The sequence below is a fragment of the Pelodiscus sinensis genome, unplaced genomic scaffold (genome assembly GCF_049634645.1).
Source record: "Pelodiscus sinensis isolate JC-2024 unplaced genomic scaffold, ASM4963464v1 ctg139, whole genome shotgun sequence".
In the NCBI taxonomy this organism is placed as follows: domain Eukaryota; kingdom Metazoa; phylum Chordata; order Testudines; family Trionychidae; genus Pelodiscus; species Pelodiscus sinensis.
Window position 1 is genome coordinate 93,836 of NW_027465989.1, and position 26,975 is coordinate 120,810.

Below are 26,975 nucleotides of genomic sequence, written 5' to 3' on the forward strand. Positions count from 1 at the left end.
CCTCCCCAACTCCACCCCCTCCTGCTTCCACCCTCCTCTGCCCCCTCCCCGATTCCACCCCCTCCTGCTTCCCCCCTCCTCTGCCCCCTCCCCGGCTCCACCCCACCTGCTTCCTCCCTCATCTGCTCCCTCCCCGGCTCCACCCCCTCCTGCTTCCTCCTTCATCTGCCTCCTCTCCAACTCCACCCCTCCTGCTTCCTCCCTCCTCCACCCCCCCTGGCTCCACCCCCTCCTGCTTCCTCCCTCATCTTCCCCCTCCCCGGCTCCGCCCCCTCCTGCTTCCTCCCTCCTCCGCCCCCTCCCCGGCTCCGCCCCCTCCTGCTTCCTCTCCAGCTCTGTCCCCTCCCTGGGGACAGGGTGTGTACACGTCACGGTGGGGGCTGAGGCTGCGCAGGGCAAGAGCCGGGACTCATTTTTGTCCACTCTATAAGGCGCCCCTGGCGGAGGGATTCCGATGCGCTTGCGCTTTAAGTTTTCTCTGCCCCTCCCCGCCTCCGGCAAGTTCCCTCTCAAGGACGCGCATGCGCAGCGAGGGTCAGCTAGCGTGCGGCGGATAACACGCTCGGTGGGGGGGGCGCACGCGCAGAGGGAGTGCAGCTCTACGCATGCGCAGTAGAAAGCAGCCTGAAGGTTCCCTCCAACGCGTAGCGCCTCGGACGCTTCGTCTTCCCACGCATGCGCAACGCCCACCAACGGTCTTCTTACCCGGCGGAAGAATCTCAAAAAGTTCTCCACTCGTGTCATCACGTGGTTCGACTGATCACCGCGGTGCGGAGGTGCCCGGCTGGCGGTGCCGTCGGCGCAGGCGCAGTGAGCTGGCTTCCCCGCCGCGCTGCCCTTCTGCTCTCGGCTCAGCCAGGCTCATTGTGCGGAAGGAGCCAGGCCGCAGCGCGCTCCAGCCCGGCCGCCGGCGCCCCTCCCCCCGCCCCGCGCGCCAACCGCCGCCGCCTCGCGCCGCCGCTCGAGCCGCCTCGCGCGCGCGCGCCCGCCCGCCGGACTCCTCCGGGGCCGCGCCGGCGCCGCCATGTTGAAGCAGCCGCAGCCGCTGCCCCCGCAGCCCCCCCCGGGCGGCCCCGGGCCCCAGGCCGGGCCCCCGCCCGCCCGCAAGGCGCCGCCACCCGGCGCCCCCAGCCCCAACGGCAGCCTGAGCCCCAGCGCCGGGCCGGCCCGGGCCGCGGCCCCGACCGGGGGAGGCGGCGGCACCAGGTAACGGCGGGGCGGGGCCGGGGCCCTCGTGCGCGGCGGGGGGGCTGGGAGGGAGCGAGGGTCCCGTCACTGCGCGCGCGTCGCGGGGGGGGGGGGGCTCTAACAGCGCGAGCGCGGCGCTGATTGGTCGTTTGTACAGCCAATCCCCGCCCAGCGGCGCGCGAGAGCGAGACCCCGGCCCCTCCCCCGCCGTGGGACCCAGCGTCCGCCCCTCCCCCCCGCCACGGAACCCAGTGTCAGCTCCTCCCCCGCCGTGGGACCCAGCCTCCGCCCCTCCCCCTTCCCCCCCAGCCACGGAACCCAGTGTCAGCTCCTCCCCCGCCATGGGACCCAGCCACCGCCCCTCCCCCTTCCCCCCCAGCCACGGAACCCAGTGTCAGCTCCTCCCCCGCCGTGGGACCCAGCCTCCGCCCCTCCCCCTTCCCCCCCAGCCACGGAACCCAGTGTCAGCTCCTCCCCCGCCGTGGGGCCCAGCCTCCGCCCCTCCCCCTTCCCCCCCAGCCACGGAACCCAGTGTCAGCTCCTCCCCCGCCGTGGGACCCAGCCTCCGCCCCTCCCCCTTCCCCCCCAGCCACGGAACCCAGTGTCAGCTCCTCCCCCGCCGTGGGACCCAGCCTCCGCCCCTCCCCCTTCCCCCCAGCCACGGAACCCAGTGTCAGCTCCTCCCCCGCCGTGGGACCCAGCCTCCGCCCCTCCCCCTTCCCCCCCAGCCACGGAACCCAATGTCAGCTCCTCCCCCGCCGTGGGACCCAGCCTCCGCCCCTCCCCCTTCCCCCCCCAGCCACGGAACCCACTGTCAGCTCCTCCCCCGCCGTGGGACCCAGCCTCCGCCCCTCCCCCTTCCCCTCCCAGCCACGGAACCCAGTGTCAGCTCCTCCCCTGCCGTGGGACCCAGCCTCCGCCCCTCCCCCTTCCCCTCCCAGCCACGGAACCCAGTGTCAGCTCCTCTCCTGCCGTGGGACCCAGCGTCCGCCCCTCCCCCCCGCCACGGAACCCAGTGTCAGCTCCTCCCCCGCCGTGGGACCCAGCCTCCGCCCCTCCCCCTTCCCCCCCCCAGCCACGGAACCCAGTGTCAGCTCCTCCCCCGCCGTGGGACCCAGCCTCCGCCCCTCCCCCCCCGCCACGGAACCCAGTGTCAGCTCCTCCCCCGCCGTGGGACCCAGCCTCCGCCCCTCCCCCTTCCCCCCCCAGCCACGGAACCCAGTGTCAGCTCCTCCCCCGCCGTGGGACCCAGCGTCCGCCCCTCCCCCCCGCCACGGAACCCAGTGTCAGCTCCTCCCCCGCCGTGGGACCCAGCCTCCGCCCCTCCCCCTTTCCCCCCCAGCCACGGAACCCAGTGTCAGCTCCTCCCCCGCCGTGGGACCCAGCGTCCGCCCCTCCCCCCCGCCACGGAACCCAGTGTCAGCTCCTCCCCCGCCGTGGGACCCAGCCTCCGTCCCTCCCCCTTCCCCCCCAGCCACGGAACCCAGTGTCAGCTCCTCCCCCGCCGTGGGACCCAGCCTCCGCCCCTCCCCCTTCCCCCCCAGCCACGGAACCCAGTGTCAGCTCCTCCCCCGCCGTGGGGCCCAGCCTCCGCCCCTCCCCCTTCCCCCCCAGCCACAGAACCCAGTGTCAGCTCCTCCCCCGCCGTGGGACCCAGCCTCCGCCCCTCCCCCTTCCCCTCCCAGCCACGGAACCCAGTGTCAGCTCCTCTCCTGCCGTGGGACCCAGCGTCCGCCCCTCCCCCCCGCCACGGAACCCAGTGTCAGCTCCTCCCCCGCCGTGGGACCCAGCCTCCGCCCCTCCCCCTTCCCCCCCCAGCCACGGAACCCAGTGTCAGCTCCTCCCCCGCCGTGGGACCCAGCCTCCGCCCCTCCCCCCCCGCCACGGAACCCAGTGTCAGCTCCTCCCCCGCCGTGGGACCCAGCCTCCGCCCCTCCCCCTTTCCCCCCCAGCCACGGAACCCAGTGTCAGCTCCTCTCCTGCCGTGGGACCCAGCGTCCGCCCCTCCCCCCAGCCACGGAACCCAGTGTCAGCTCCTCCCCCGCCATGGGACCCAGCCTCCGCCCCTCCCCCTTCCCCCCAGCCACGGAACCCAGCGTCAGCTCCTCTCCTGCCGTGGGACCCAGCCTCCGCCCCTCCCCCTTCCCCCCCAGCCACGGAACCCAGTGTCCACTCCTCCCCCGCCGTGGGACCCAGCCTCCGCCCCTCCCCCTTCCCCCCCAGCCACGGAACCCAGTGTCCACTCCTCCTCTGCCATGGGACCCACTGTCCGCCCCTTCTCCCCCAGCCACGGAACCCAGTGTCCACTCCTCCTCTGCCATGGGACCCACTGTCCGCCCCTTCTCCCCCAGCCACGGTACCCAGTGTCCCATCCTGGGAACTCAGTGTCCGCCTTTTCCCTGCCGTGGGACCCAGCCTCCGCTCCTCTCCCTCCCTCCCCCCCAGCCACGGAACCCAGTGTCCACTCCTCCCCCGTCGTGGGACCCAGCCTCCGCCCCTCCCCCTTCCCGCCCCAGCCACGGAACCCAGAGTCCACTCCTCCCCCGCTGTGGGACCCAGCCACGGAACCCAGTATCCATTCCTCCCCCGCCATGGGACCCAGCGTCCGCCCCTCCCCCCCAGCCACGGAACCCAGTGTCCACTGCTCCCTTGCCGTGGGATCCAGCCTCCGCTCCTCCCCCTTTTACCCCCCAGGCACGGGACCCAGCATCTACTCCTTCCCCGCCGTGGGACCCAGCGTCCGCCCCTACCCCTTCCCCCCCCAGCCACGTAACCCAGAGTCCACTCCTCCCCCGCCGTGGGACCCAGCATCCGCCCCGTCCCTTCCCCCCCCCAGCCACAGAACCCAGCATCCACTCCTTCCCCGCCGTGGGACCCAGCATCCACCCCCTCTCCTCCCTCCTGCCATGGAAGCCAGCATCCGCCCCTCCCCTCCGCTGTGGAACCCAGTGTCTGCCCCTCTCCCTTCCCCCCCAGCCATGGAAACCCAGTGTCTTTCCCCCTAGCCATGGGACCCAGCATCTGCCCTTACCCCACCATGGGACCCAGGCGTCTGGCCTCCCAACCCCATCCTTCAGCCCCTGTCGTCCCTCCCAAACTCTAGGACCCAAGCATCTGGCCTCCTAGTTGCCCCTCACCCCCATCCCCACAGAGCCCGGACAGGACACACACATCCCCCCTCCATGAACCCTGGCTTCTGGTCTCCCAGCCCCACCTCCCCCACTCTGGAATTCAGGTGTCTGGCCTCCCCCCTTGCCTCTCCAGAGCCAGGATGGGCTCCCAGCAGCCCCTCCCACTCTCTCTGGCCACCACCCTGAGCTGGGACAGGACCCTGGTGTCCAGGCTTCTAGCATGTCCCCTCTCCTTGCCCACCCTACATCTCTTGCCCCTCCCAAAGATGAGCTAGAACCCAGGCATATAGGCTCCCTGCCCCCTACCCTCCACTCCCCAAGCAGAGCCAGACTAGATCCCAGGTGTCTAGGCTCCTAACCTTCCCCCCTTCCAGAAGCTCCCAGGCTCCTTCCAACCCAGATCTGGGCTTGAACTCCCATATCTGAGTTCCATGACCCCACTTCCACCCAGAGCTGGGATAGGACCCAGGTGTCCAGGCCTGGGATGTAATAATGTAGTTGATTAACTGATTACGTGTATTCCTCCCTCCTCCCCCACTTTGCCAGTACATTTTTTTAGCAGGCTGGCCAGCAGCCTGGCTCAGTCCTGGATTGTGACAGATCCAGGACCTACCCCTGCTGCGGCTCTGCATTTAAAGTGTATTAGGAGCTGGGTGGGCAGGCAGCCCAGTTTAATTCTGGCTCGCGCTGGGTCTGGAAGCTCAGCCCCTCCTCTGGACAGGGGCTGCTGCCACCGCACCCTGCTGCCTCTGGTTTTTATACTGGCTCCCCTCACAGACCAGTTCCTGCCTGGCACCAGCGAAGTGGCGGGGGGCTCCTTGGGAGTGGTGCCGGAGTGCACAGGCTGCTGGCCCCACTCCCAGGGACTATAGAATAGTCAAGTAACTGATAAGAATTCATGAGATCAATTAGCCGCTATTTAACATCTCTCGTCCGGGCTATCGGCCTGGTGAGCCCGGCCTAGTGGCTGGGCCTGGCTGTGGGGCCTGAGGCTATAGCAGTTCTGTAATCAGCACTCTCTGTGATTTGTTTTCAGGGGGCAGAGCACAGGGAAGGGGCCTCCCCAGTCTCCAGTAAGTACCTCAAGCTCTTTCTAAAGGGGGGAGGGGGAACCTCCTACTGGTCACAGGATCTCCCAGCCAAGCCAGGCTGTCAAGCTCTGTCTGTGGTACTGACTTCCTGATCAAGGGCTGCTTTTCTTCCGCCTCAGCCAGGGTGGCTGGACAGGCCCTTCCTCTTTCCTGAGAACATGGCCTGGGCTGAGGACAATTTGCACTGGACCCCATTCATTCCTTCCCCTGGGCTTCTGCTGGACTTGCTTTCTGCATCATGGTACCAGTGCAAGTGTCACTGTTTCCCAAAAATGTGCGCTAGAGATGCATGGGGCCCCCAGCATTCTGACCCTGTGGCCCAGGGGCTGTGTATGGCTCATAGCTGATTGTTGGTAGCACTAGCATCTCTTGGATCTGAAGGGACATCAGTATGACAAGGTCCTCAGTGAGCCAAGCCAGTTCCCCTGGCGCCTGGAGGTAGATCAGAATCAACACTCTTAAATGGTGCCGTTCCTCACCCCCTGAGCCTGCCAGTTCCTTTTCCTGAGGCCAGATTGGAGCTAGTGTCCCCTGGAAGGGGAAGGCCCATACCTCCTTCCCAGATACCCCTTAAGGCAATGTATTGCTCCAACCCAGGTCCAGATTGGGGTGAAAGGTCCCATTGTTTCCTCAGTCCCCAGTGTGCCTGTGCTTTTAAATTGGTCCCTCACTTTCACTCCTAGTGTGCTAGAAACACTTACCGCATCCCCACTGGCTTCTCATCCCTGGGGGGTGTTCTGCTCTGAGAAGCAGCTTTAAAAGAGGCACGTTATGCCTCAGGTTCATGGTCCTGATGACAGCCGATTTAGTCTGCACTCTTCTCAAGGCCAGACGTGTTCTCTGGCTCCCTGAAGATGGCTCTTCGGCTTTGACTATCACAGCAACAGACGCTACCTCAGCAGAGCTGTGCTGCAGGACTGGGCTGGGAGGTGGAGCGTGAGGCAGGGCTCATGGGAGTTGCCGTACTAGTGGGGAGAACAGAGTCGCCAGTGGGACTCTGACATCCAGCTGTCTCTCTCTCAGATCCACCTTGGAGGAGGTTTCCCTGCAATGCTGTCTCTTCCCTCTCACTGGGCCATGTGCTGGGGTTGCTGGGTGAGATTCTCTGGCTTGGGTTATGCAGGAGGCCAGACTGGACCATTCTGGCCTTAAGAACTGTGAATTCTTTAATTGGCTCCTTCTGGAAAGAGGGGGCAGGCTCACTCTGGGCCTGCCAGTGCCGATGGGGTTGGCATGAGCTCAGGGTGCCAAAATGTGGGGGTCGTTCAGGACCTAAGCCTGCGTCTCTGCACAGCAGCAGGTGGCTGGCCCTGGAGACATACCTCAAGCATGCCCTGTAACAATAGCACCACAGAGGTGATTGCTGGTAGCCCGGGCTCCGAGGGTGGCGCATCTAGGGGAAGCCGGGGAAATGCAGGAGGGATGCTCACTGCTCCTTGCTGATGGGCTCATCTTACTGTGTTAACGACAGGTATTTGAAGGTGTCTATAACAATTCTCGAATGCTGCATTTCCTGACGGCTGTCGTGGTAAGTGCTGTCAGTTCCGCTGTAATGCTGAGGGGTTGCTCACCGTGGTGCACTCAGAAGCAGGCTGTAATTTGGGAAAAGGGGGAGTGTTTAGCTTGGGAGGAGGGTGGTCATGCTATCCCCTCTGTCAGAAATTCCTGGTTCCCAGCAATGGCCTTTGAGTTGGGAAGCAGGGAGTGGGGTGGAGAGGGAGGAGTCTGGGGCATGGGGGCGGAAGGAGGGAAGAGAGGGAAATGTGGGGTATTTTCGGCCCAGGGGACTGGACCTGTGGGGGGAGAGGAAAGGATCAGCAGGCGTGTTGATGGCAGGGGCAGGAAGGAGAAGGAGCTGAAGGCTGGCACTGCAGTTTGGGTGTCAGTGCCAGCTGCTGCTATGCCTGTTGGATGTGTTCATCCCCAGAGCATGGAGGCCTGGTCGTTATGTGCCCAGTGGGACTGGGGAGAGGGCACTGGGTGCTGTGCATGCCCTGCTGTAGAAAGAGAATTGCTTGGAGGTGGTCTGGGAGCTTCCCAGCCAAAGATTTCACCTCATCCCCACCCACCCACCCACCCTGCAAGCAGCCCAGGCTTTGGCAGCTTTTGCATTCACAATAGGTCACATTGGTGTTTCCCCAGCGAAGTGGGGCTGGCTGAGCTAAGGGCACCCAGGAGCAGCCGTGAGTCCAGGTGCTCATGGCACAGTGTGTTGCTTCCTGGCGATCCCTTTTGGGTCTCCCCTCTCTCCCAGCCCAGGAGGGTGAGCAGGGCGACTCTGGGAGCTGCATGGGGGTTGGGAGTGGTGGGAGGCAGATTGTGCTCTGGGGAGGGGACCCTGGACCCTCTGGCTTGTGCTTTCCCAGCCAACGCTAATCTCTGGCTCTGTCCCCAGGGCTCCACGTGTGATGTGAAGGTGAAAAATGGCAGCACCTTTGAGGGGATTTTTAAAACCCTCAGCTCTAAGGTAAATGTTACAGGGGGTAGAAATGGCAGCTGTTAGCATGGATGGCCAGTCCTTTGGACAGCAGCAAGTTGGTATTTGGGGCAGGGCAGCGCCTCTGAGCTCTGCAGAGGATGTGTGGGGTCCCCCTTGGCAGTGGTGGGGGAGGAGCAGCGCCTCTGAGCTCTGCAGTGGGCATGCGGGGTCCCCCTTGGTAATGGCGGGGCAGGGGCAGCGCCTCTGAGCTCTGCAGTGGGCGTGTGGGTTCCCCGTGGCTCTCAAGGCAGGGGCAGCGCCTCTGAGCTCTGCAGTGGGCATGCGGGGTCCCCGTGGCTCTCGAGGCAGGGGCAGCGCCTCTGAGCTCTGCAGTGGGCATGCGGGGTCCCCGTGGCTCTCAAGGCAGGGGCAGCGCCTCTGAGCTCTGCAGTGGGCATGCGGGGTCCCCGTGGCTCTCGAGGCAGGGGCAGCGCCTCTGAGCTCTGCAGTGGGCATGCGGGGTCCCCGTGGCTCTCGAGGCAGGGGCAGCGCCTCTGAGCTCTGCAGTGGGCATGCGGGGTCCCCGTGGCTCTTGAGGCAGGGGCAGTGCCTCTGAGCTCTGCAGTGGGCATGCGAGGTCCCCGTGGCTCTCAAGGCAGGGGCAGCGCCTCTGAGTTCTGCAGTGGGCATGCGAGGTCCCCGTGGCAGTGGTGGAGGAGGCCTGGCTCTCGAGGCAGGGCACAGCATGCAGTAACCGTTGCTGTTTGTAGTTTGAGCTGGCAGTGGATGCAGTGCACAGGAAGACCCAGGATCAGCTGGCAGGACCTAAGCGGGAGGACATTGTGGACACCATGGTCTTCAAGCCCACGGATGTCATGCTGGTGCATTTCCGCAACGTCGATTTCAATTATGCCACAAAAGGTAACGTTGGCCCTTGGTCGGGGCCTGTCCCTGCTTGGTGCGGAGTTGGGGGGTTGCCCCGCAGGGTGCAGACCTTACAGCCCATTGTCTGCTCCTAGACAAGTTTACGGACTCAGCCATCGCCATGAATTCCAAGGTGAATGGGGAGCACAAAGAGAAGGTGCTGCAGCGCTGGGAAGGGGGTGACAGCAACAGCGACGACTACGACCTAGAGTCTGACATGGTAAGAACCCTGCTGCTTGGATCCTGGGCCTGGAGAGAGGGCTTGGCTACCCACATCCCTTCCGCGGCTGCGGGCTGCAGAGCCCATCTCTCACACTTGTCCTTGTTGCAGTCTAATGGCTGGGACCCCAATGAGATGTTCAAGTTTAATGAAGAAAACTATGGAGTGAAGACAACTTATGACAGCAGTTTGTCATCCTACACGTGAGTGTGGGCCTGGGCGTGCTCTCGAGCGACTCTCGGGTCAGGCTACACGTGTCCGAGGGGTTGCTCCTTCGGAGGAGAATGGCCGTATCACACCCCACTGCGCTGAAGGAACGTGCAGCTCTCGGCAGCGAGGAGAGCCAAGTTCAAGTTCAGGCTGGCTTTCTTTAGAGTCGCTCTGCTGTTGGAATGATTTTGTTCATTCTTGTCCTGTACAAAAATTACCCTTTTCCCCATTTTCTGTGGGGATTTGTCTAGTCCATCTTCCTGCTTCCATGGGCCAGTGATTCTCAACATACTTACCGTTGGGTGCCACACATGCTTCCTGTGTGTTGTGAGCTGCAGCCACACGGTATACACGTTACCTCTACGGCCCTAAGGATGCCACAGAAGCTGCACCCTTTGGGCCAGGGCTGGAGAACCACTGCCCTGGAAATCACTCTGTTTTCTTTGCCCTTGTGGGTTGCTCTCATAGCAGAGGGGGAGAGAGAAGGCAGCTTTAAACCCACACACATGAGCAGGGGCGGGGTGTGTGGTGGCAGGGGTGGCTCAGGTTGGAGGACCTGGGATAGGTGTGGAGGGCAAGCTGGGAGTAGATGTGGAAGTTGGAACTATAGCTTTTCTAACTGCCTTCTTCTGGAGTGGATGTCGTTCCTGTCAGCTGTTTGGGAAGCAAACCAGAGCAGCCCAGGGTTCGTGTGCGTGGCCCTGAGGAGCCCAGCCTTGCTCACTGTGCAGCTGCGCATGGCAGGGTGCGGCTCTCCAGCGCACACGCACAGAACACGTACACGTGTGATTCTTGGTGGAAGCAGCTCCTTGCTCGCACTTGCTTTTCATTGTGTAAAGCCTGTCACTCGTCAGTTCCAAATTGCCCTGGGACACTGACATGCTGCCCTTGCTGGGGCTGTCCTCTGCTCCCGAAGCGCTGCTTCCTCCCCAGCTGCAGCAGTGCTAATCACACCAAGCAGGGAGCTTGCTTTTTCCATTGCCAGTGTGCAAGGGGACTTCCCCCTGCTCCGATGGGCGCATCATTTCCAGAAACAGGCTCCCTCCAGCAGAGACCAGAGCAGCAATGGGAAGGCTTCAGACAGCTCGGAGCCACAGCGGTGTCCTGTGCTGACCCTGAGGCCTGTCTGTTCCTGTCCTAGCGTCCCTCTGGAGAAGGATAACACGGAGGAGTTCCGGCAGCGGGAGGCCCGGGCAGCCCAGCTGGCCCGGGAAATTGAGTCAAGTCCCCAGTACCGCCTGCGCATTGCCATGGAGAATGATGATGGCCGGACGGAAGAGGAGAAGCACAGCTCTGTGCAGAGGCAGGTGTCCGGCAGAGACAGCCCCAGCTTGGCCTCCAGGTGAGAGAGGGATGCCTGGGGCTGGGGTAAGGAGGCCATGGGGGCCAGTGTTAACCCCCTGTTCCATCTGTGTCTGCAGGGAGAGCAAGTATGTCCCGCTGCCACAGCGCGTCAGAGAGGGCTCGCGAGGAGGTGTCCGGTGCAGCAGCTCCCGGGGCGGGAGACCAGGGGTGGGGTCCCTACCTCCCCGTGGCAGCACGCACCATCCAGACAGCAACTCTAGCCCTGTCCCGGAGCAGCGAGGGATCAATGGAGGTGAGAGCTGAGAGGCTTCCTGGCTCTGGCGCTAACAGAGCCTGAGGCTGGTTTCCAGGGCCTTCCAGCCTGGAGTTCTGGGAGGCCAGCGACTGTCCAAGCTGCTGCACCTGTCCTGTAACCCCTTCCTGTGCTTGCTTGCTTTCCAGGGCCCTCTCGAATGTCTCCAAAGTCCCAGCGTCCCATCCGGGGTGCCAAGACCATGCCTTCCCCATCAAGCCGCCCGGTAGAGGTCTCAGCAGCTCCCCCAGCAGGTGGGCGGCAGGGCCTCCAGTCTGCTCTGACGAGGAGCCCATGAGCAGGAAGGGTTAGCCTGCAGGGCGCCAAGAGGGGGCTTGTAATGCCCGAGAGCCCTAGTCTGTGTGGCTGTCCCCCTGAGGGAGGGAGGGAGGGTTAGGACCCACATCTTCACCAGTCTCTCACCAGAGTTCCCTTTCTCCCTGCAGTGGGCCGCATGTACTCTCCTCGCTCTCCCAAGTCTGCCTCAGCCACTCCGCTGTCTTCCCAAGAAGCTCCAGTGGGATCGGCTGTCCCAGCAGCGCCTGCGTCCCCCTCAGAGGCCAGAAGTGGTCTGGAATCAAGTGTTTCCCCAAATCCCCCTTCTCCCAAAGTAGCAGCCCCTGCACCAGCCACTGCTATGGAGGGTAAGGCCCAGGGAGCAGCGTGGGGCTTCTGGGGACTTGTGGCAACAGATTAGAGGGGCCTTGGAGCTGTGGCAGGGCAGTGCTCATGCCTTGAGGAATTTCCCTTCTCTCCTCTCCCCCCAGGGAAAGATGTTCCCACATCTGCGGCTAAAGACCCTGGCAGAACCTTGGAAGTGACGGGGCCCTGTGAGCTCAGCAAGTCAGCCAGCAAAGGTGTGTGTGTCTGGGAGCCAGCACTAGCTACCCTGTGGTGTGTCCTGAGGGGGCCTGCGCCCTCCGTGGGAGCAAGCCAGGTTCAGGGGCTTGGGGGCAGGAGGTAGAGGTTGCCCAGTGTCTGAGGCTGTAGCAGCCCCTCAGCTGGCCTCTCACCCAGGGCTGTTCCCACAGCAGGGCTGCAGAGTGAGCAGAAGCGGACCCAGCTGGAGGAGCTGCGCAAGTTTGGGGCCCAGTTCAAGGTGAGGCCTGGCGGCAGCAAGGAAACCAAGAGAGATGGGTGTGTCTGGGCTGGGCTCACCTCTGGCATCTGGCTTCCCCACAGCTCCAGCCGAGTGGCTCTCCAGAGGCCAGCCTGGAGTCTTTCAGTGCCAGGCCTAAGGAGCCTCTGGAGGGCAAGGACAAGGCCCTGGAGCCGGGGATCTGCGAGGGGCCCGAGGAGGCGCCCGCCATCAGCATGGTGCCGAAGCCCAGTGGGACCAGCCTGGAGTTGCTGCCGGAGAGTGGCAAAGAGGAGAAGGGGCTTTGTGAGGGGGCTGAGCAGCAGCTGGCCAGTCCCCCGGGGAAGGGCGAGCCCGAGGACAAAGAGGAAGGGCCTGTGTCTGAGTGAGTCTGCTGTGTTGGCACTGGGGAGGAGGTTGGGGGCATGGTAGGGTGCCTGAGCGGAAGCCAAAGGCTCTTCAGGGTTTTAACCTGTCTGTCCTGCCTTGCTTTCAGGCAGGTGAAGAAATCGACTCTGAATCCCAATGCCAAGGAGTTCAACCCCTCAAAACCACTGTTGTCTGTGGTGAGTGCCAGCCCCTCCATTGGCTCCAGCCGCTGCTGGCCTCGTTGCTGGGGGTGTGGCCAGGCTCCATGCTCATCTGCTCTCTCTCTGCTTCCAGAACAAATCGACCAGCACCCCCACCTCACCGGGCCCTCGTGCCCATTCCACTCCCTCCATCCCAGTGATCACGGCTGGACAGACCGGCATGTACAGCCCCCAGTACATCTCCTACATACCTCAGATCCACATGAGCCCTGCGGTCCAGGTCAGAGGAAAATGGGGGAGCGGGCTGGGCAGGCCCTGTGCAGAAGGGGAGGAGAGGGCTGCCGGGGGCGGGAGCACACTGGGAAGGACTGCAGAAGTTGGGTAAATGTGACTGGGGGAGCTGGGCCCTGCGTGGGGAAGGAAGACAGCAGCTCTGCTTGTTCTCCGATGACCCCCTGCTGTGCCCCTCTCATTGCAGGCCCCCCAGATGTACCCGTATCCTGTCTCCAGCTCTGTGCCTGGCCAGCAGGGCAAGTACCGAGGGGCCAAAGGTGAGCCTGGCATTTCCTGGGGGGCACATTCCAGCTGCCGCCCGACCTGCGATGGAGGGGCTGTCTAAACCATGGGCAGAGCTCCCCTCCCTGCTGGCTAGACCAATGGGGCAGGAGTGGGATGGGAGGCAGCAGGGATTGACGGGGAGCTGCTGTATTACTGTGGGAGGCGGGTCCCTCACCATGTGGCCTGGGGGCTTCTGGGGTCACTTCTGAGCTGCTGGCTCCTTTTCCACAGGTTCCCTCCCGCCCCAGCGCTCCGATCAGCATCAGCCAACATCTGCGCCCCCCATAATGCAGGCGGCGGCGGCGGCAGGCCCCCCGCTGGTTGCAGCTACGCCCTACTCCTCCTACATTTCCTATAATCCCCAGCAGTTCACAGGGCAGCCCACCCTGATGCAGCCCATGGCTCACTACCCCTCTCAGGTAAGGGTCACAGGGCGGAGTTGGGCAGTGAGTGTGCAGGGATGGTCCCTCTAACAGCCATGGGGCACGGCTCTTCCCTTGCAGCCTGTGTTTGCTCCGATGCTGCAGAGCAACCCCCGCATGATGACATCCGGCAGCCACCCCCAGGCCATCGTGTCCTCCTCCACACCCCAGTACCAGCCTACAGAGCAGCCCACGCCCCAGACACTCTATGGTGAGTCTGCATGCTGGGGGCTGGGACCCTCCAGAGCTGGGATCTGTTCTGCTTAGGGGACTGATGGGGGTGTGTGTCTCCCTCTAGCTACAGTTCATCAGTCCTACCCTCACCATGCGACACAGCTGCACCCCCACCAGCCCCAGCCAGCCACCACTCCAACAGGGAGCCAACAGCAGGCCCAGCACGCTGCCCCTAGCCCTGTGCAGGTGAGAGGGTGCTCCCCCAGGGCTGAGGAGGAGGGTAGTGGGTGAGCTCCCCTGTCCGTGCTCACTGTGTTCCTATGTCCTGGCATAGCACCAGGCCGGGCAGCCGCCCCACCTGGCCAGTGCTCAGCAGCAGCAGAACCTGTACCACACAGCCACGCTGACAGCCACGCCGCCCTCCCTCACGCCGGGGCCCAACGCCCAGTCCCCCCAGAACAGCTTCCCACAGCAGGCTGTCTACGCCATCCACGCCCACCAGCAGCTGCAGCACAGCTACACCAACATGGCCCACGTCACCCAGGTAGGTAGGAGGCAACTGAGCTGTGGGTATGGCCACTGCGCTGGCCCCACCCACCAACACTTGCCTGCTCTCTCCCACAGGCCCATGTCCAGACTGGAATAACAGGAGCACCACCCCCCCACCCTGGGGCGCCTCACCCTCCCCAGGTCATGCTGCTCCACCCCCCGCAGACCCATGGGGGGCCCCCCCAAGGCGGCGTGCCACAGAGCGGGGTGCCCACCCTCTCGGCCTCCACACCATCTCCATACACCTATATAGGACACCATCAAGGTCAGTGGCGGGTGTGTGCGCTGGGCCAGACTGGTACCAGAGGAATCCCTCCATGGGTGTAAGGTGCAGCTGGCTGGCCAGGTGTCACATGGCTCGGGTGCTGGTGGTGCAGCAGGGAGGGTTGGGCATGTTCATGGTGCACTGTGCTTCTCTTCCCCCACTTGCCTTAAGCCCAGGGCAGGCCCCGTGGGGGGGGGAGGTGCAAGAGCAGGCTGGAATGGCCTGGTTTGGGGGAGGGGGTCATCAGGCTGCAGCCCTGTCTCCTTGCAGGGAGTCCAGTCCTGCTTTGCTCACTAACCATCTCTGCTCTCTTTCTAGTTCAGTCTCACCCATCCCAGCAGCTCCCATTCCACCCCCCTGGAAACTGAAGCCTCGATTCCTGACTGTGAACTGAACTCCCCCTGCCGGGATCCGGTTTGCTCCTTGCCCCTCGTGTGCGCACCGGCCTGGCCGCCGGGCCTTGCAGTGGAATCCCCTTGGGGAGCCACGGCTGGGGGCGGGGCTTTACCCAGCACCTTCTTTTGTTGAGTTGCAGACTGCGCCGTGGCGAGTGCCACCTGCCCCCGGCTCCTGGAGCCGCCAAGGGTTTCTTTTCTATTATTTATAACTCCAATCGGGCTGTTAAACAGAGTGTTGGGCTCCCTCCCCTAGTAACTTGAGCACAGGAGCAGACCAGACTGAGGAACGTGGACTTTTTATTACATAAAAATATTTAAAAAGTGAAAAAAAATAAAATAAAATTTTAAACTAACTCCATGGTTGGTGTTGAGGTGAGTCTCTGGCATGCCAAAGGCAGGGGCCTAGGCTGCGCTCTGGCTGTCCCTCTTCCCGCCCAAGAACAAGATGCAACCCAGCCATGATTCCACACCTTTATTAACAACAGAAATGAACAGGAGGAGCAGCAAGCCACAGGCCCTGCTCTCCCCCCCCCCCCCCCCCCCACTGGAGAGGGCTGTGGGCAGGACACTCCCAGCGGAGCAGCTCTAGGTGAACATGAGCCAGCCTGGGGCAGCAGTCCTAGCCAGGCTCTTTCCTCCCTCCCCAGCATGGGACATGGGCAGAACTAGCTGCCTCCCTCTATTTGCAGCGCTGGTCCAGCCCAGCCTTTACGCCCAGCCCTTCACATCATCCAGATCCACCTCCAGTGTCTTGGTGACCACGCCTGTGCCAATGGTGCGGTTGGTGTCCCGCAGCGTGAAGCGCTGTCCCTCCTCCAGCACCATGGGCTGCCGCAGTGTGAGGGTCAGGGCTGTGTCCTCACCAGGCATCACCATCTCCTGCAGCGGGAGAGTGAGAGCAGGGGATGGGCACCACTAAGGAGCCAGGTCCTGTCCCTGCAGTGAGCCCAGGGTGGGGGGCTCCATACCTTTTCGGGGGGGACAGTGACCCGACAGGCCATGTCCCACGTGAGGGAGAACATGACAGGCGTGTAGTTAGAGAAGAAAGGCTTGTGCCGTCCACCCTCCTCCTTGCTGAGGATATACACCTGGGGAGTGGAGAGAGGAGAGTTACAGCCCAGCAGCCCACCTCCCCTGCCCCTCCCAGCCCCTGTCACTCCCCCACCTGGGCCTGGATCTTCTGATGGGGCTTAATGGAGCCGGGCTTGCACATCACCATGCCACGCCGCACATCTTCCCGCTTCAGCCCCCGCACCAGCGCACCCAGATTGTCTCCAGCCTCTGCCCGCTCCAGGCTCTGGTGGAACATCTCAATGCCTGTGGGGGAGGGATGGGGTGAGCAGGGGTCCCCAGCCCCCAGAGGGAGCAGGGGAGGGGTTCCATTAGCAGCACCTCCTACCTGTTACCACAGAGCGCAGGTTGCGGTTGTGCCCCAAAAACTCACACTCATCCCCCTTCCTGACAATGCCACGCTCCAGCGTCCCCGTCACCACAGTCCCACGCCCTGCAAGGGCACAGGGTTAGTGCCACAGCGTTCTGGGGAGGGGTCCCTAGAAGGGCGTGGAGCAGGGACCTGCCTTACCCGGGATGGAGTAGATGGATTCAATGGGCAGCAGGAACGGCTTGTCCAGCTCCCGCGTGGGCAGTGGGACGTGCGTGTCAACCGCGTCCAGCAGCTTCAGGATGGAGTTCAGGCCCAGCTCCGGGTTGCGGTGCTAGAAGGGGGGAGAAGAGGGCATTAGCATAGGCAGCAGATGGGTGAGGCACTGCCAGGGCAAAGGGAACTCACCTCCAGGGCACAGAGGGCAGAGCCCACGATGACAGGAGTCTTCTCCCCATCATAGCCAAACTCTGAGAGCAGTTCCCGGATCTCCAGCTCCACCAGCTCCAGCATCTCCTGGTCCTCCACCACGTCTGCCTTGTTGACGTACACCACGATGTGCTGCACCCCGATCTGAGGGGGCAACAGGGTGAGGGTCATGCCAGTTGGGCCCTGGGGGATGCCCCCACTTGCAGCCCATGCCCAGGGACCCCTGGGGTAGGAGTAGGGCGTGCTTTGTACAAGTCTGCCTCGTGAGGTATCAACAGCAGTACCCTGGAGGCTAGTCCATGCGAGTCTTCCACGGAGAGCGAGGGAGTTTTGCTGTTACTGAAACACGGCATGAGGCTAGGAGACGAGACGTGCTGAGGGTCCTTGAAGGGAAATCCACACCCCCAGGGACTGACTATGCAAGGAAGAGCCCACCAGCCCTCTCACCTGTTTGGCCAGCAGCAAGTGCTCTCGGGTCTGTGGCATCTGGCCATCAGTTGCCGCCACCACAAGAATGCAGCCGTCTAAGGGAGCGGTGCCAGTGATCATGTTCTGGAAGAAAGGGATGGCAGCACTCAGGCCACGTATGGGGCAAGGGAATGCGCTATTGCTGCCCCACGCCTGGTGGTGAACTCCTCAGGGTGACATGCAGTCCCAGGCCACAGCAGGGGAAGAGTGTAACCACCACCCCCTGCCTCCTCACTGCTTCTAGCCAGCCCCATTGCTTGCCTGCTCCCTGCCCCTTGCCCAGCCAACGGGAGTGTGGGGGTGTGCATGTGCGGATGGAGGAGTGTCTCAAAGGGGCACATTCAGGGAGTGGTGAAGAAAGCAGAGTTCTGGGAAGCGTGCCCTCAAGGCAGCAGCCAGGCTGCCCAGCAGTACCATGACTCCATAGCCTTGGAGGTCTCACAAGCAGCCCCCAGCCCTCACCTTCACGTAGTCAGCGTGGCCGGGGCAGTCGGTATGGGCATAGTGCCGGTTGGCCGTAGCATACTCCACGTGGGAGGCGTTGATGGTGATGCCACGAGCCTTCTCCTCTGGTGCGTTGTCAATCTCTTCATACTTCTTGAACTTGGTATCTCCAGCCTCAGCCAGGACTGGAGGCGGGGGCAGAAAGAGGGGGGTGAGTAACCAGCTGGCTAGGGGAGGGGGCTTGAGAGCCAGGGTGCCTGGGTTCGATCCTTCTCTGGGAGGAGAGCCAGTGTGTCCCAGCAGGGAGGGCTGGGTTCAATGCCTAGCTCACCAATGACTTCTACGACCTTGGGCCAGTCCTCTCCACTTGGCTCCTGCGTGCACAGTCACCTGTTCAGCCTGGGAGCCCCTGGGACAGGAGTCACCCTTGGGCCTGGGCAAAGCCCAGCACGACGGAGTCTGCTCCTGGCCAGGAGCCTCTTAATGCAATCAATGGGGCCAGGGGCATAGGAAACCCCTGGCCACCCAACTCCCCACCCAGAACCCCCCCCACTCACTCTTGGTGATGGCAGCCGTCAGGGTGGTCTTGCCGTGGTCCACGTGCCCAATGGTGCCCACGTTGACGTGGGGTTTGTCCCGCACATAGGTCTTCTTGGCCTCGACAGCAAAGCTGCGCAGCAGGAGGGGACAGAGGTGCGGGGTAGGTCTGGGCAGGGACACCTAGGAGCACAAGGAGCCTTGGCATGAGTACATCCCCATGCCCCCATCAACCCACGGATCCCACCTGGGTTCCACCCCCCACATCTCATCCCCAAACCAGGCTTCAACCCCACCCGATAGCCCCCACATCCCTACCCAGTCACCCCACCCCCATACCCCTACATCCCTACCCAGTCACCCCACCCCCGATACCCCTACATCCCTACCCAGTCACCCCACCCCCGATACCCCTACATCCCTACCCAGTCACCCCACCCCCGATACCCCTACATTCCTACCCAGTCACCCCACCCCCGATACCACTACATTCCTACCCAGCCATCCCATCAGGCTCCTCATTTCCACCCACTCCTTCCCCAGCCATTCCAGCATGGTTACCACCACCGCACTGCAGCTCCCAGCACACAACCCTGCCAGCCCACCCCCACTAGCACTTTACAAGCCCAATCCTACCTCATTTGCTGTGCCCCATGCCCCTAGCCTCTAACCCATAACTCATCCACCTCACCCAACACAATGCCCCTGCAGCTCCACACCCCTCCTCACAGCCAGTCTTCTGCTTCCGTGGCCACAGCCCCAAGCACCCCATTGGATAGCAGGAGCCTGCCTGCACATACGCCAGTCCTCGCCATATCCCCAGTCCCTCCCAGATTGGTGGCTCCTTACCGTCCCCAAGACGCCCAGCAGGTAGCTGGACAGGCAGCCCCGGAGGCCTGTAAGAGATCCAGAGAAAAGCTGATATGACCCTCTGGCACTGTTCAGTCATAGCCCCCATCTCACAGCAGCACGGAGGCTCATCTGGTCAACAGGAATTCACACCGGCTGTGGCCATTCAATCCTCTCTCCTGCCTAGCCCAAGAGTGTCTCCTACCAACTACTGTGCAGGGGAAGCCCTCCCCCAGAGTAGCTGACCCCAGCTGTCTCTACCCCAGTATCAGTCACTCTCTTCCCACAACCCTCATGACCCTATTTCACTCCCTCCTGCAAAACTCCACCCCTCCCTTTCAACCCCACACCAGCTCCCCAGGATCTTCTTCAATGGGTGTCAGCACCCCAGAATCCCTCCTCTCAGAACCCTGGGCCAGCCTGTTCTGCCCCCTCCCCCTTACAGGCTACTCTTTCCCCTGCCCCCACTAACCCCCAGCCCAGACGCCAGCCCCCCTCCGCTTGCAGCATCTCTGCTCCCCTCCTCTGCCAGCTGCCCAGAACCCCCCTTTCCACCACTACCTGACTCCTGCCACATGCACAATCCCTTCCCACCCCTCCTCTCTCAGGGTTCCCCCGCCCCCCCACTGCCCCCCGCCCCCCCGAACCCCCCTTTCCACCACCACCTGACTCCTGCCACATGCACAATCCCTTCCCACCCCTCCTCTCTCAGGGTTCCTCCGCCCCCCCACTGCCCCCCGCCCCCCCCAGAACCCCCCTTTCCACCACCACCTGACTCCTGCCACATGCACAATCCCTTCCCACCCCTCCTCTCTCAGGGTTCCCCCGCCCCCCCACTGCCCCCCGCCCCCCCCAGAACCCCCCTTTCCACCACCACCTGACTCCTGCCACATGCACAATCCCTTCCCACCCCTCCTCTCTCAGGGTTCCCCCGCCCCCCCCGCCCCCCTGAACCCCCCTTTCCACCACCACCTGACTCCTGCCACATGCACAATCCCTTCCCACCCCTCCTCTCTCAGGGTTCCTCCGCCCCCCCACTGCCCCCCGCCCCCCCCAGAACCCCCCTTTCCACCACCACCTGACTCCTGCCACATGCACAATCCCTTCCCACCCCTCCTCTCCCAGGGTTCCCCCGCTCCCCCCACTGCCCCCCGCCCCCCCCGGAACCCCCCTTTCCACCACCACCTGACTCCTGCCACATGCACAATCCCTTCCCACCCCTCCTCTCTCAGGGTTCCCCCGCCCCCCCCTGCCCCCTGCCCCCCCGAACCCCCCTTTCCACCACCACCTGACTCCTGCCACATGCACAATCCCTTCCCACCCCTCCTCTCTCAGGGTTCCCCCGCCCCCCCACTGCCCCCCGCCCCCCCGAACCCCCCTTTCCACCACTACCTGACTCCTGCCACATGCACAATCCCTTCCCACCCCTCCTCTCTCAGGGTTCCCCCGCCCCCCCACTGCCCCCCGCCCCCCCGAACCCCCCTTTCCACCACCACCTGACTCCTGCCACATGCACAATCCCTTCCCACCCCTCCTCTCTCAGGGTTCCCCCGCCCCCCCACTGCCCCCCCGCCCCCCCGAACCCCCCTTCCCACCCCTCCTCTCTCAGGGTTCCCCCGCCCCCCCACTGCCCCCCGCCCCCCCGAACCCCCCTTCCCACCCCTCCTCTCTCAGGGTTCCCCCGCCCCCCCACTGCCCCCCGCCCCCCCGAACCCCCCTTCCCACCCCTCCTCTCTCAGGGTTCCCCCGCCCCCCCACTGCCCCCCGCCCCCCCGAACCCCCCTTCCCACCCCTCCTCTCTCAGGGTTCCCCCGCCCCCCCACTGCCCCCCGCCCCCCCGAACCCCCCTTCCCACCCCTCCTCTCTCAGGGTTCCCCCGCCCCCCCCCGGGCGATCTACCCAGGGGGGGGACTCGCTGGAACGCGACTTAGGCAGAGACAGGCCCGGGCCCCGCTTCGCAGTTGGGTCCCCCCCGCGCCCCCCCGCACTGACCAGCAGGCCCGCGCTGTCCCCCGCGCCTCAGCAACGCGCGCGCCGCCATCTTCCGACCGGAAGTGACGCACGGAGAGCAGGCGCCCGTCCGCCGGAAATGAGGAAGTGGGAAGCAGCCGATTCCGGCCGCGGATCTCGAGCGCCCCGGAAATGCAGCGAGGCCGCTCCCGCACTTCCGCCACATCTCGATGGTAACAGCGGGCGCCTTCCGCCTGCGATGCGGTAGAAAGGGCGGGGCCAAAACCCGGCGCCCTCACGTGACCCCTACCCCGCGGGGAGTTCCATAGATCGGCCGCGCGCGGAACACGGCCCCGCCCCCCGCTCTCCGCCCAGCAGCCCCGCCCTTCCAGTGCCGCGCGCCCGCCCCCCCCGGGGGTCGGACACGGGGCGGCCGGGCGGGACCAGCCAGAATCCCCCCCCCCCCCCGCCCCCCCCCGGGGGTCGGACACGGGGCGGCCGGGCGGGACCAGCCAGAATCCCCCCCCCGCCCCCCCCGGGGGTCGGACACGGGGCGGCCGGGCGGGACCAGCCAGAATCCCCCCCCCCGCCCCCCCCGGGGGTCGGACACGGGGCGGCCGGGCGGGACCAGCCAGAATCCCCCCCCCCCCGCCCCCCGCTGGTCGGACACGGGGCGGCCGGGCGGGACCAGCCAGAATCCCCCCCCCCCGCCCCCCCGGGGGTCGGACACGGGGCGGCCGGGCGGGACCAGCCAGAATCCCCCCCGGCCCCCCCGGGGGTCGGACACGGGGCGGCCGGGCGGGACCAGCCAGAATCCCCCCCGCCCCCCCCCCGGGGGTCGGACACGGGGCGGCCGGGCGGGACCAGCCAGAATCCCCCCCCCGCCCCCCCCGGGGGTCGGACACGGGGCGGCCGGGCGGGACCAGCCAGAATCCCCCCCCCGCCCCCCCCGGGGGTCGGACACGGGGCGGCCGGGCGGGACCAGCCAGAATCCCCCCCCCCCCCGGGGGTCGGACACGGGGCGGACCGGGCGGGACCAGCCAGAATCCCCCCCCCCCCGCCCCCCCGGGGGTCGGACACGGGGCGGCCGGGCGGGACCAGCCAGAATCCCCCCCCGCCCCCCCGGGGGTCGGACGGGACCAGCCAGAATCCCCCCCCCGCCCCCCCCCGGGGGTCGGACACGGGGCGGCCGGGCGGGACCAGCCAGAATCCCCCCCCCGCCCCCGGGGGTCGGACACGGGGCGGCCGGGCGGGACCAGCCAGAATCCCCCCCCGCCCCCCCCCCGGGGGTCGGACACGGGGCGGCCGGGCGGGACCAGCCAGAATCCCCCCCCCCCACCCCCCCGGGGGTCGGACACGGGGCGGCCGGGCGGGACCAGCCAGAATCCCCCCCTGCCCCTCCCCCGGGGGTCGGACACGGGGCGGCCGGGCGGGACCAGCCAGAATCCCCCCCTGCCCCCCCCCCGGGGGTCGGACACGGGGCGGCCGGGCGGGACCAGCCAGAATCCCCCCCCCGCCCCCCCCGGGGGTCGGACACGGGGCGGCCGGGCGGGACCAGCCAGAATCCCCCCCCGCCCCCCCCCGGGGGTCGGACACGGGGCGGCCGGGCGGGACCAGCCAGAATCCCCCCCCGCCCCCCCCGGGGGTCGGACACGGGGCGGCCGGGCGGGACCAGCCAGAATCCCCCCCCGCCCCCCCCCCGGGGGTCGGACACGGGGCGGACGGGCGGGACCAGCCAGAATCCCCCTCCGCCCCCCCCCGGGGGTCGGACACGGGGCGGCCGGGCGGGACCAGCCAGAATCCCCCCCCCCGCCCCCGGGGGTCGGACACGGGGCGGCCGGGCGGGACCAGCCAGAATCCCCCCCCCCGCCCCCCCGGGGGTCGGACACGGGGCGGCCGGGCGGGACCAGCCAGAATCCCCCCCCCCCGCCCCCCCGGGGGTCGGACACGGGGCGGCCGGGCGGGACCACCCAGAATCCCCCCCCCGCCCCCCCCGGGGGTCGGACACGGGGCGGCCAGGCGGGACCAGCCAGAATCCCCCCCGCCCCCCCCGGGGGTCGGACACGGGGCGGCCAGGCGGGACCAGCCAGAATCCGCCCCCCCCCGGGGGGCGGACACGGGGCGGCCCGGGCGGGACCAGCCAGAATCCCCCCCCCTGCCCCCCCCCGGGGGTCGGACACGGGGCGGACCGGGCGGGACCAGCCAGAATCCCCCCCCCCCACCCCCCCGGGGGTCGGACACGGGGCGGCCGGGCGGGACCAGCCAGAATCCCCCCCCCCGCCCCCTCCCGGGGGTCGGACACGGGGCGGCCCGGGCGGGACCAGCCAGAATCCCCCCCCCGCCCCCCCCGGGGGTCGGACACGGGGCGGCTGGGCGGGACCAGCCAGAATCCCCCCCCGCCCCCCCCCGGGGGGTCGGACACGGGGCGGCCGGGCGGGACCAGCCAGAATCCCCCCCCGCCCCCCCCCGGGGGTCGGACACGGGGCGGCCGGGCGGGACCAGCCAGAATCCCCCCCCCCCCGCCCTCCCCGGGGGTCGGACACGGGGCGGCCGGGCGGGACCAGCCAGAATCCCCCCCCCCGCCTCCCCCGGGGGTCGGACACGGGGCGGCCGGGCGGGACCAGCCAGAATCCCCCCCCCCCCGCCCTCCCCGGGGGTCGGACACGGGGGCGGTCCGGGCGGGACCAGCCAGAATCCCCCCCCCCCGCCCCCCCGGGGGTCGGACACGGGGCGGCCAGGCGGGACCAGCCAGAATCCCCCCCCCCGCCCCCCCCGGGGGTCGGACACGGGGCGGGCCGGGCGGGACCAGCCAGAATCCCCCCCCCCGCCCCCCCCGGGGGGTCGGACACGGGGCGGGCCGGGCGGGACCAGCCAGAATCCCCCCCCCGCCTCCTCCCCCGGGGGTCGGACACGGGGCGGCCGGGCGGGACCAGCCAGAATCCCCCCCCCCCGCCCTCCCCGGGGGTCGGACACGGGGCGGCCGGGCGGGACCAGCCAGAATCCCCCCCCCCGCCCCCCCGGGGGTCGGACACGGGGGCGGGCCGGGCGGGACCAGCCAGAATCCCCCCCCCCCGCCCCCCCCCGGGGGTCGGACACGGGGCGGCCGGGCGGGACCAGCCAGAATCCCCCCCCCCGCCCCCCCCCGGGGGTCGGACACGGGGCGGCCGGGCGGGACCAGCCAGAATCCCCCCCCCCGCCCCCCCGGGGGTCGGACACGGGGGCGGCCGGGCGGGACCAGCCAGAATCCCCCCCCCCCCCGCCCCTCCCGGACACCCGCAGGCTCTGAGGCCCGGCGGCTCGTTCTGCAACAGGCTCCACTTGCGCCTGGCCTCTCCCCCGCTCCCCTGTAGCCCCCGTTGCCGGGGCAGCTGCGCTGTGACAAACGTGGACGTGGACAGGCGGACACGAGCTGCAGCTGGGACGTTACAAAAATCCCTTTATTAGCCTGCGCCGCGGCCCCTGCACACAGGCAGGTGTTAGTGTCGGGAGCTGGGGGCCCGGCGGCCCAGCCTGGCGGGGGCAAGGGGAACACCCTGCGCCCACATCCCTTCTCAGTGTTAGTAACAGGCAGGAGCAGATACTGTCTTCACTCCCTCCTGGGGGAGGGATGGTCAAAAGCTGCATCTTGGGTTAGTGGGGGGAGGGGCTGGGCTCCTCTCCCCAATCCCCCAGAGGGGCCTGGGGAGGGGTTAGTAGGAGATGAGGGTCAGAGCCTGATCAGGCCACAGACAATGTCCAAGGCCCCCTACCGGGGAGCAAAGGATCAGCCTCATGGCCCCCTGGGGAGATGGCATCTGTGCCCCGCCCCCCCAGGGGGAAGCCCCATTGCTGTCCCAGCCCCTCAGGGCTCCTTGAGCTCAGCCACGTCCTTCAGCCGCGTCCCGTCCACAATGCTGCGCACCTGCTCCAGTGACGGGGCCTGGCGGATCCGTTCCAGCTGCACCTGAGGGGCAAGAGGGACATTGGCGGCTCCCTCCCAAGTTTCCACCGGCTCCTGGGCTGCAGATGCACCCCTGCGCCTCCCCACAGGGCACAGGTGGGACCCGCCCCGTGACACCCCAGCCTGTACCTGCAGAGTCTGCGAGAGGCGGACAAAGTCCCTCTGCACCTGCTCACTGGTGTCCAGTTCTGCCTGCAACCGCTGCAGCTTCCCCCGCTGCTCAGCCAGCAGGGCCTCCAGCCTGGCCTGGGGGAGAGACAGTCACAGCCTGGAACCAACACCCCCACCCCGTCCCTCTGTACCCATCCCCAGCCTGACCTGGGGGGAGAGACAGTCACAGCCCTGGAACCAACACCCCCACCCCGTCCCTCTGTACCCATCCCAGCCTGACCTGGAGGAGAGACAGTCACAGCCTGGAACCAACACCCCCACCCCGTCCCTCTGTACCCATCCCCAGCCTGACCTGGGGGAGAGACAGTCACAGCCTGGAACCAACACCCCCACCCCGTCCCTCTGTACCCATCCCCAGCCTGACCTGGAGGAGAGACAGTCACAGCCTGGAACCAACACCCCCACCCCGTCCCTCTGTACCCATCCCCAGCCTGACCTGGAGGAGAGACAGTCACAGCCTGGAACCAACACCCCCACCCCGTCCCTCTGTACCCATCCCCAGCCTGACCTGGGGGAGAGACAGTCACAGCCTGGAACCAACACCCCCACCCCGTCCCTCTGTACCCATCCCCAGCCTGACCTGGAGGAGAGACAGTCACAGCCTGGAACCAACACCCCCACCCCGTCCCTCTGTACCCATCCCCAGCCTGACCTGGGGGAGAGACAGTCACAGCCTGGAACCAACACCCCCACCCCGTCCCTCTGTACCCATCCCCAGCCTGACCTGGAGGAGAGACAGTCACAGCCTGGAACCAACACCCCCACCCCGTCCCTCTGTACCCATCCCCAGCCTGACCTGGAGGAGAGACAGTCACAGCCTGGAACCAACATCCCCACCCCGTCCCTCTGTACCCATCCCCAGCCTGACCTGGGGGAGAGACAGTCACAGCCTGGGACCACTGCCGCCCAGCCCGGCTTGGGGGAGAGACAGTCACAGCCTGGAACCAACACCCCCACCCCGTCCCTCTGTACCCATCCCCAGCCTGACCTGGGGGAGAGACAGTCACAGCCTGGAACCAACACCCCCACCCCGTCCCTCTGTACCCATCCCCAGCCTGACCTGGAGGAGAGACAGTCACAGCCTGGAACCAACACCCCCACCCCGTCCCTCTGTACCCATCCCCAGCCTGACCTGGGGGAGAGACAGTCACAGCCTGGAACCAACACCCCCACCCCGTCCCTCTGTACCCATCCCCAGCCTGACCTGGAGGAGAGACAGTCACAGCCTGGAACCAACACCCCCACCCCGTCCCTCTGTACCCATCCCCAGCCTGACCTGGAGGAGAGACAGTCACAGCCTGGAACCAACACCCCCACCCCGTCCCTCTGTACCCATCCCCAGCCTGACCTGGGGGAGAGACAGTCACAGCCTGGAACCAACACCCCCACCCCGTCCCTCTGTACCCATCCCCAGCCTGACCTGGAGGAGAGACAGTCACAGCCTGGAACCAACACCCCCACCCCGTCCCTCTGTACCCATCCCCAGCCTGACCTGGGGGAGAGACAGTCACAGCCTGGAACCAACACCCCCACCCCGTCCCTCTGTACCCATCCCCAGCCTGACCTGGAGGAGAGACAGTCACAGCCTGGAACCAACACCCCCACCCCGTCCCTCTGTACCCATCCCCAGCCTGACCTGGAGGAGAGACAGTCACAGCCTGGAACCAACATCCCCACCCCGTCCCTCTGTACCCATCCCCAGCCTGACCTGGGGGAGAGACAGTCACAGCCTGGGACCACTGCCGCCCAGCCCGGCTTGGGGGAGAGACAGTCACAGCCTGGAACCAACACCCCCACCCCGTCCCTCTGTACCCATCCCCAGCCTGACCTGGGGGAGAGACAGTCACAGCCTGGGACCACTGCCGCCCAGCCCGGCTTGGGGGAGAGACAGTCACAGCCTGGGACCAACACCCCCCTCCCCAGCCCGACCTGGAGGAGAGACAGTCACAGCCTGGGACCAACACCCCCACCCCGTTCCTCTGTACCCATCCCCAGCCTGACCTGGGGGAGAGACAGTCACAGCCTGGGACCAACACCCCCACCCCGTTCCTC

General features: G+C 66.2%; 3 protein-coding genes across 12 annotated transcripts in view; 1 reads left to right on the forward strand and 2 right to left on the reverse strand.

Annotated features, from left to right (window-relative positions):
* Nucleotides 1–883: 883 nt before the first annotated feature.
* Nucleotides 884–15,112, forward strand: ATXN2L (ataxin 2 like). 6 transcript variants are annotated; one of them, XM_075917748.1, is made up of 24 exons: nt 884–1,206; nt 5,356–5,392; nt 6,434–6,505; nt 6,882–6,938; nt 7,806–7,877; nt 8,600–8,750; nt 8,849–8,973; nt 9,085–9,176; nt 10,325–10,525; nt 10,605–10,780; nt 10,930–11,034; nt 11,227–11,424; nt 11,548–11,637; nt 11,812–11,879; nt 11,963–12,243; nt 12,355–12,424; nt 12,522–12,668; nt 12,867–12,939; nt 13,178–13,365; nt 13,450–13,579; nt 13,667–13,788; nt 13,877–14,086; nt 14,167–14,356; nt 14,675–15,112. In XM_075917748.1, the coding sequence occupies exons 1-24, from the start codon at nt 1,025–1,027 to the stop codon at nt 14,722–14,724; spliced, it is 3,087 nt and encodes a 1,028-aa protein (XP_075773863.1). In that variant the 5' UTR covers nt 884–1,024; the 3' UTR covers nt 14,725–15,112. The 6 variants fall into 6 exon arrangements, with proteins under 6 accessions (XP_075773863.1, XP_075773861.1, XP_075773862.1 ...); XM_075917746.1 differs by having other exon boundaries at nt 14,680–15,112; XM_075917747.1 differs by having other exon boundaries at nt 11,815–11,879; nt 14,680–15,112.
* Nucleotides 15,035–20,963, reverse strand: TUFM (Tu translation elongation factor, mitochondrial). The gene is made up of 11 exons (XM_075917752.1): nt 20,855–20,963; nt 18,863–18,909; nt 18,034–18,196; nt 17,495–17,661; nt 17,012–17,116; nt 16,544–16,708; nt 16,337–16,469; nt 16,154–16,258; nt 15,920–16,071; nt 15,723–15,842; nt 15,035–15,633 (listed from the first exon to the last, which is right to left on the reverse strand). Exons 1-11 carry the CDS (start codon nt 20,901–20,903, stop codon nt 15,463–15,465), a joined length of 1,377 nt encoding a protein of 458 aa, XP_075773867.1. The 5' UTR covers nt 20,904–20,963; the 3' UTR covers nt 15,035–15,462.
* Nucleotides 20,964–24,231: 3,268 nt separating this feature from the next.
* RABEP2 (rabaptin, RAB GTPase binding effector protein 2) overlaps nt 24,232–26,975 on the reverse strand; it is a 42,617-nt gene continuing 39,873 nt past the window's right edge. For all 5 annotated transcript variants that reach the window (XM_075917744.1, XM_075917742.1, XM_075917741.1 and 2 more), the window contains 2 exons: nt 24,882–24,998; nt 24,232–24,755 (listed from right to left, as the gene is read on the reverse strand). In XM_075917744.1, coding sequence (XP_075773859.1) covers nt 24,654–24,755; nt 24,882–24,998 — 219 coding nt within the window. In that variant the 3' untranslated portion in view covers nt 24,232–24,653. The remainder of the gene's footprint in view (nt 24,756–24,881; nt 24,999–26,975) is intronic.

Excerpts from the sequence above, each read along its gene's own strand:
- TUFM (XM_075917752.1), bottom strand. The coding sequence starts at position 20,903 with ATGGCGGCGCGCGCGTTGCTGAGGCGCGGGGGACAGCGCGGGCCTGCT. Across the intron at positions 17,662-18,033 it reads GACGGCTGCCATCACCAAGA|TCCTGGCTGAGGCTGGAGAT; the intron begins GTGAGTGGGGGG and ends CCCCGCCTCCAG. Across the intron at positions 16,709-17,011 it reads ACTTGCTGCTGGCCAAACAG|ATCGGGGTGCAGCACATCGT; the intron begins GTGAGAGGGCTG and ends TTGCCCCCTCAG.
- ATXN2L (XM_075917746.1), top strand. The coding sequence starts at position 1,025 with ATGTTGAAGCAGCCGCAGCCGCTGCCCCCGCAGCCCCCCCCGGGCGGC. Across the intron at positions 11,425-11,547 it reads ACCAGCCACTGCTATGGAGG|GGAAAGATGTTCCCACATCT; the intron begins GTAAGGCCCAGG and ends CTCTCCCCCCAG. Across the intron at positions 14,087-14,166 it reads ACATGGCCCACGTCACCCAG|GCCCATGTCCAGACTGGAAT; the intron begins GTAGGTAGGAGG and ends TCTCTCCCACAG.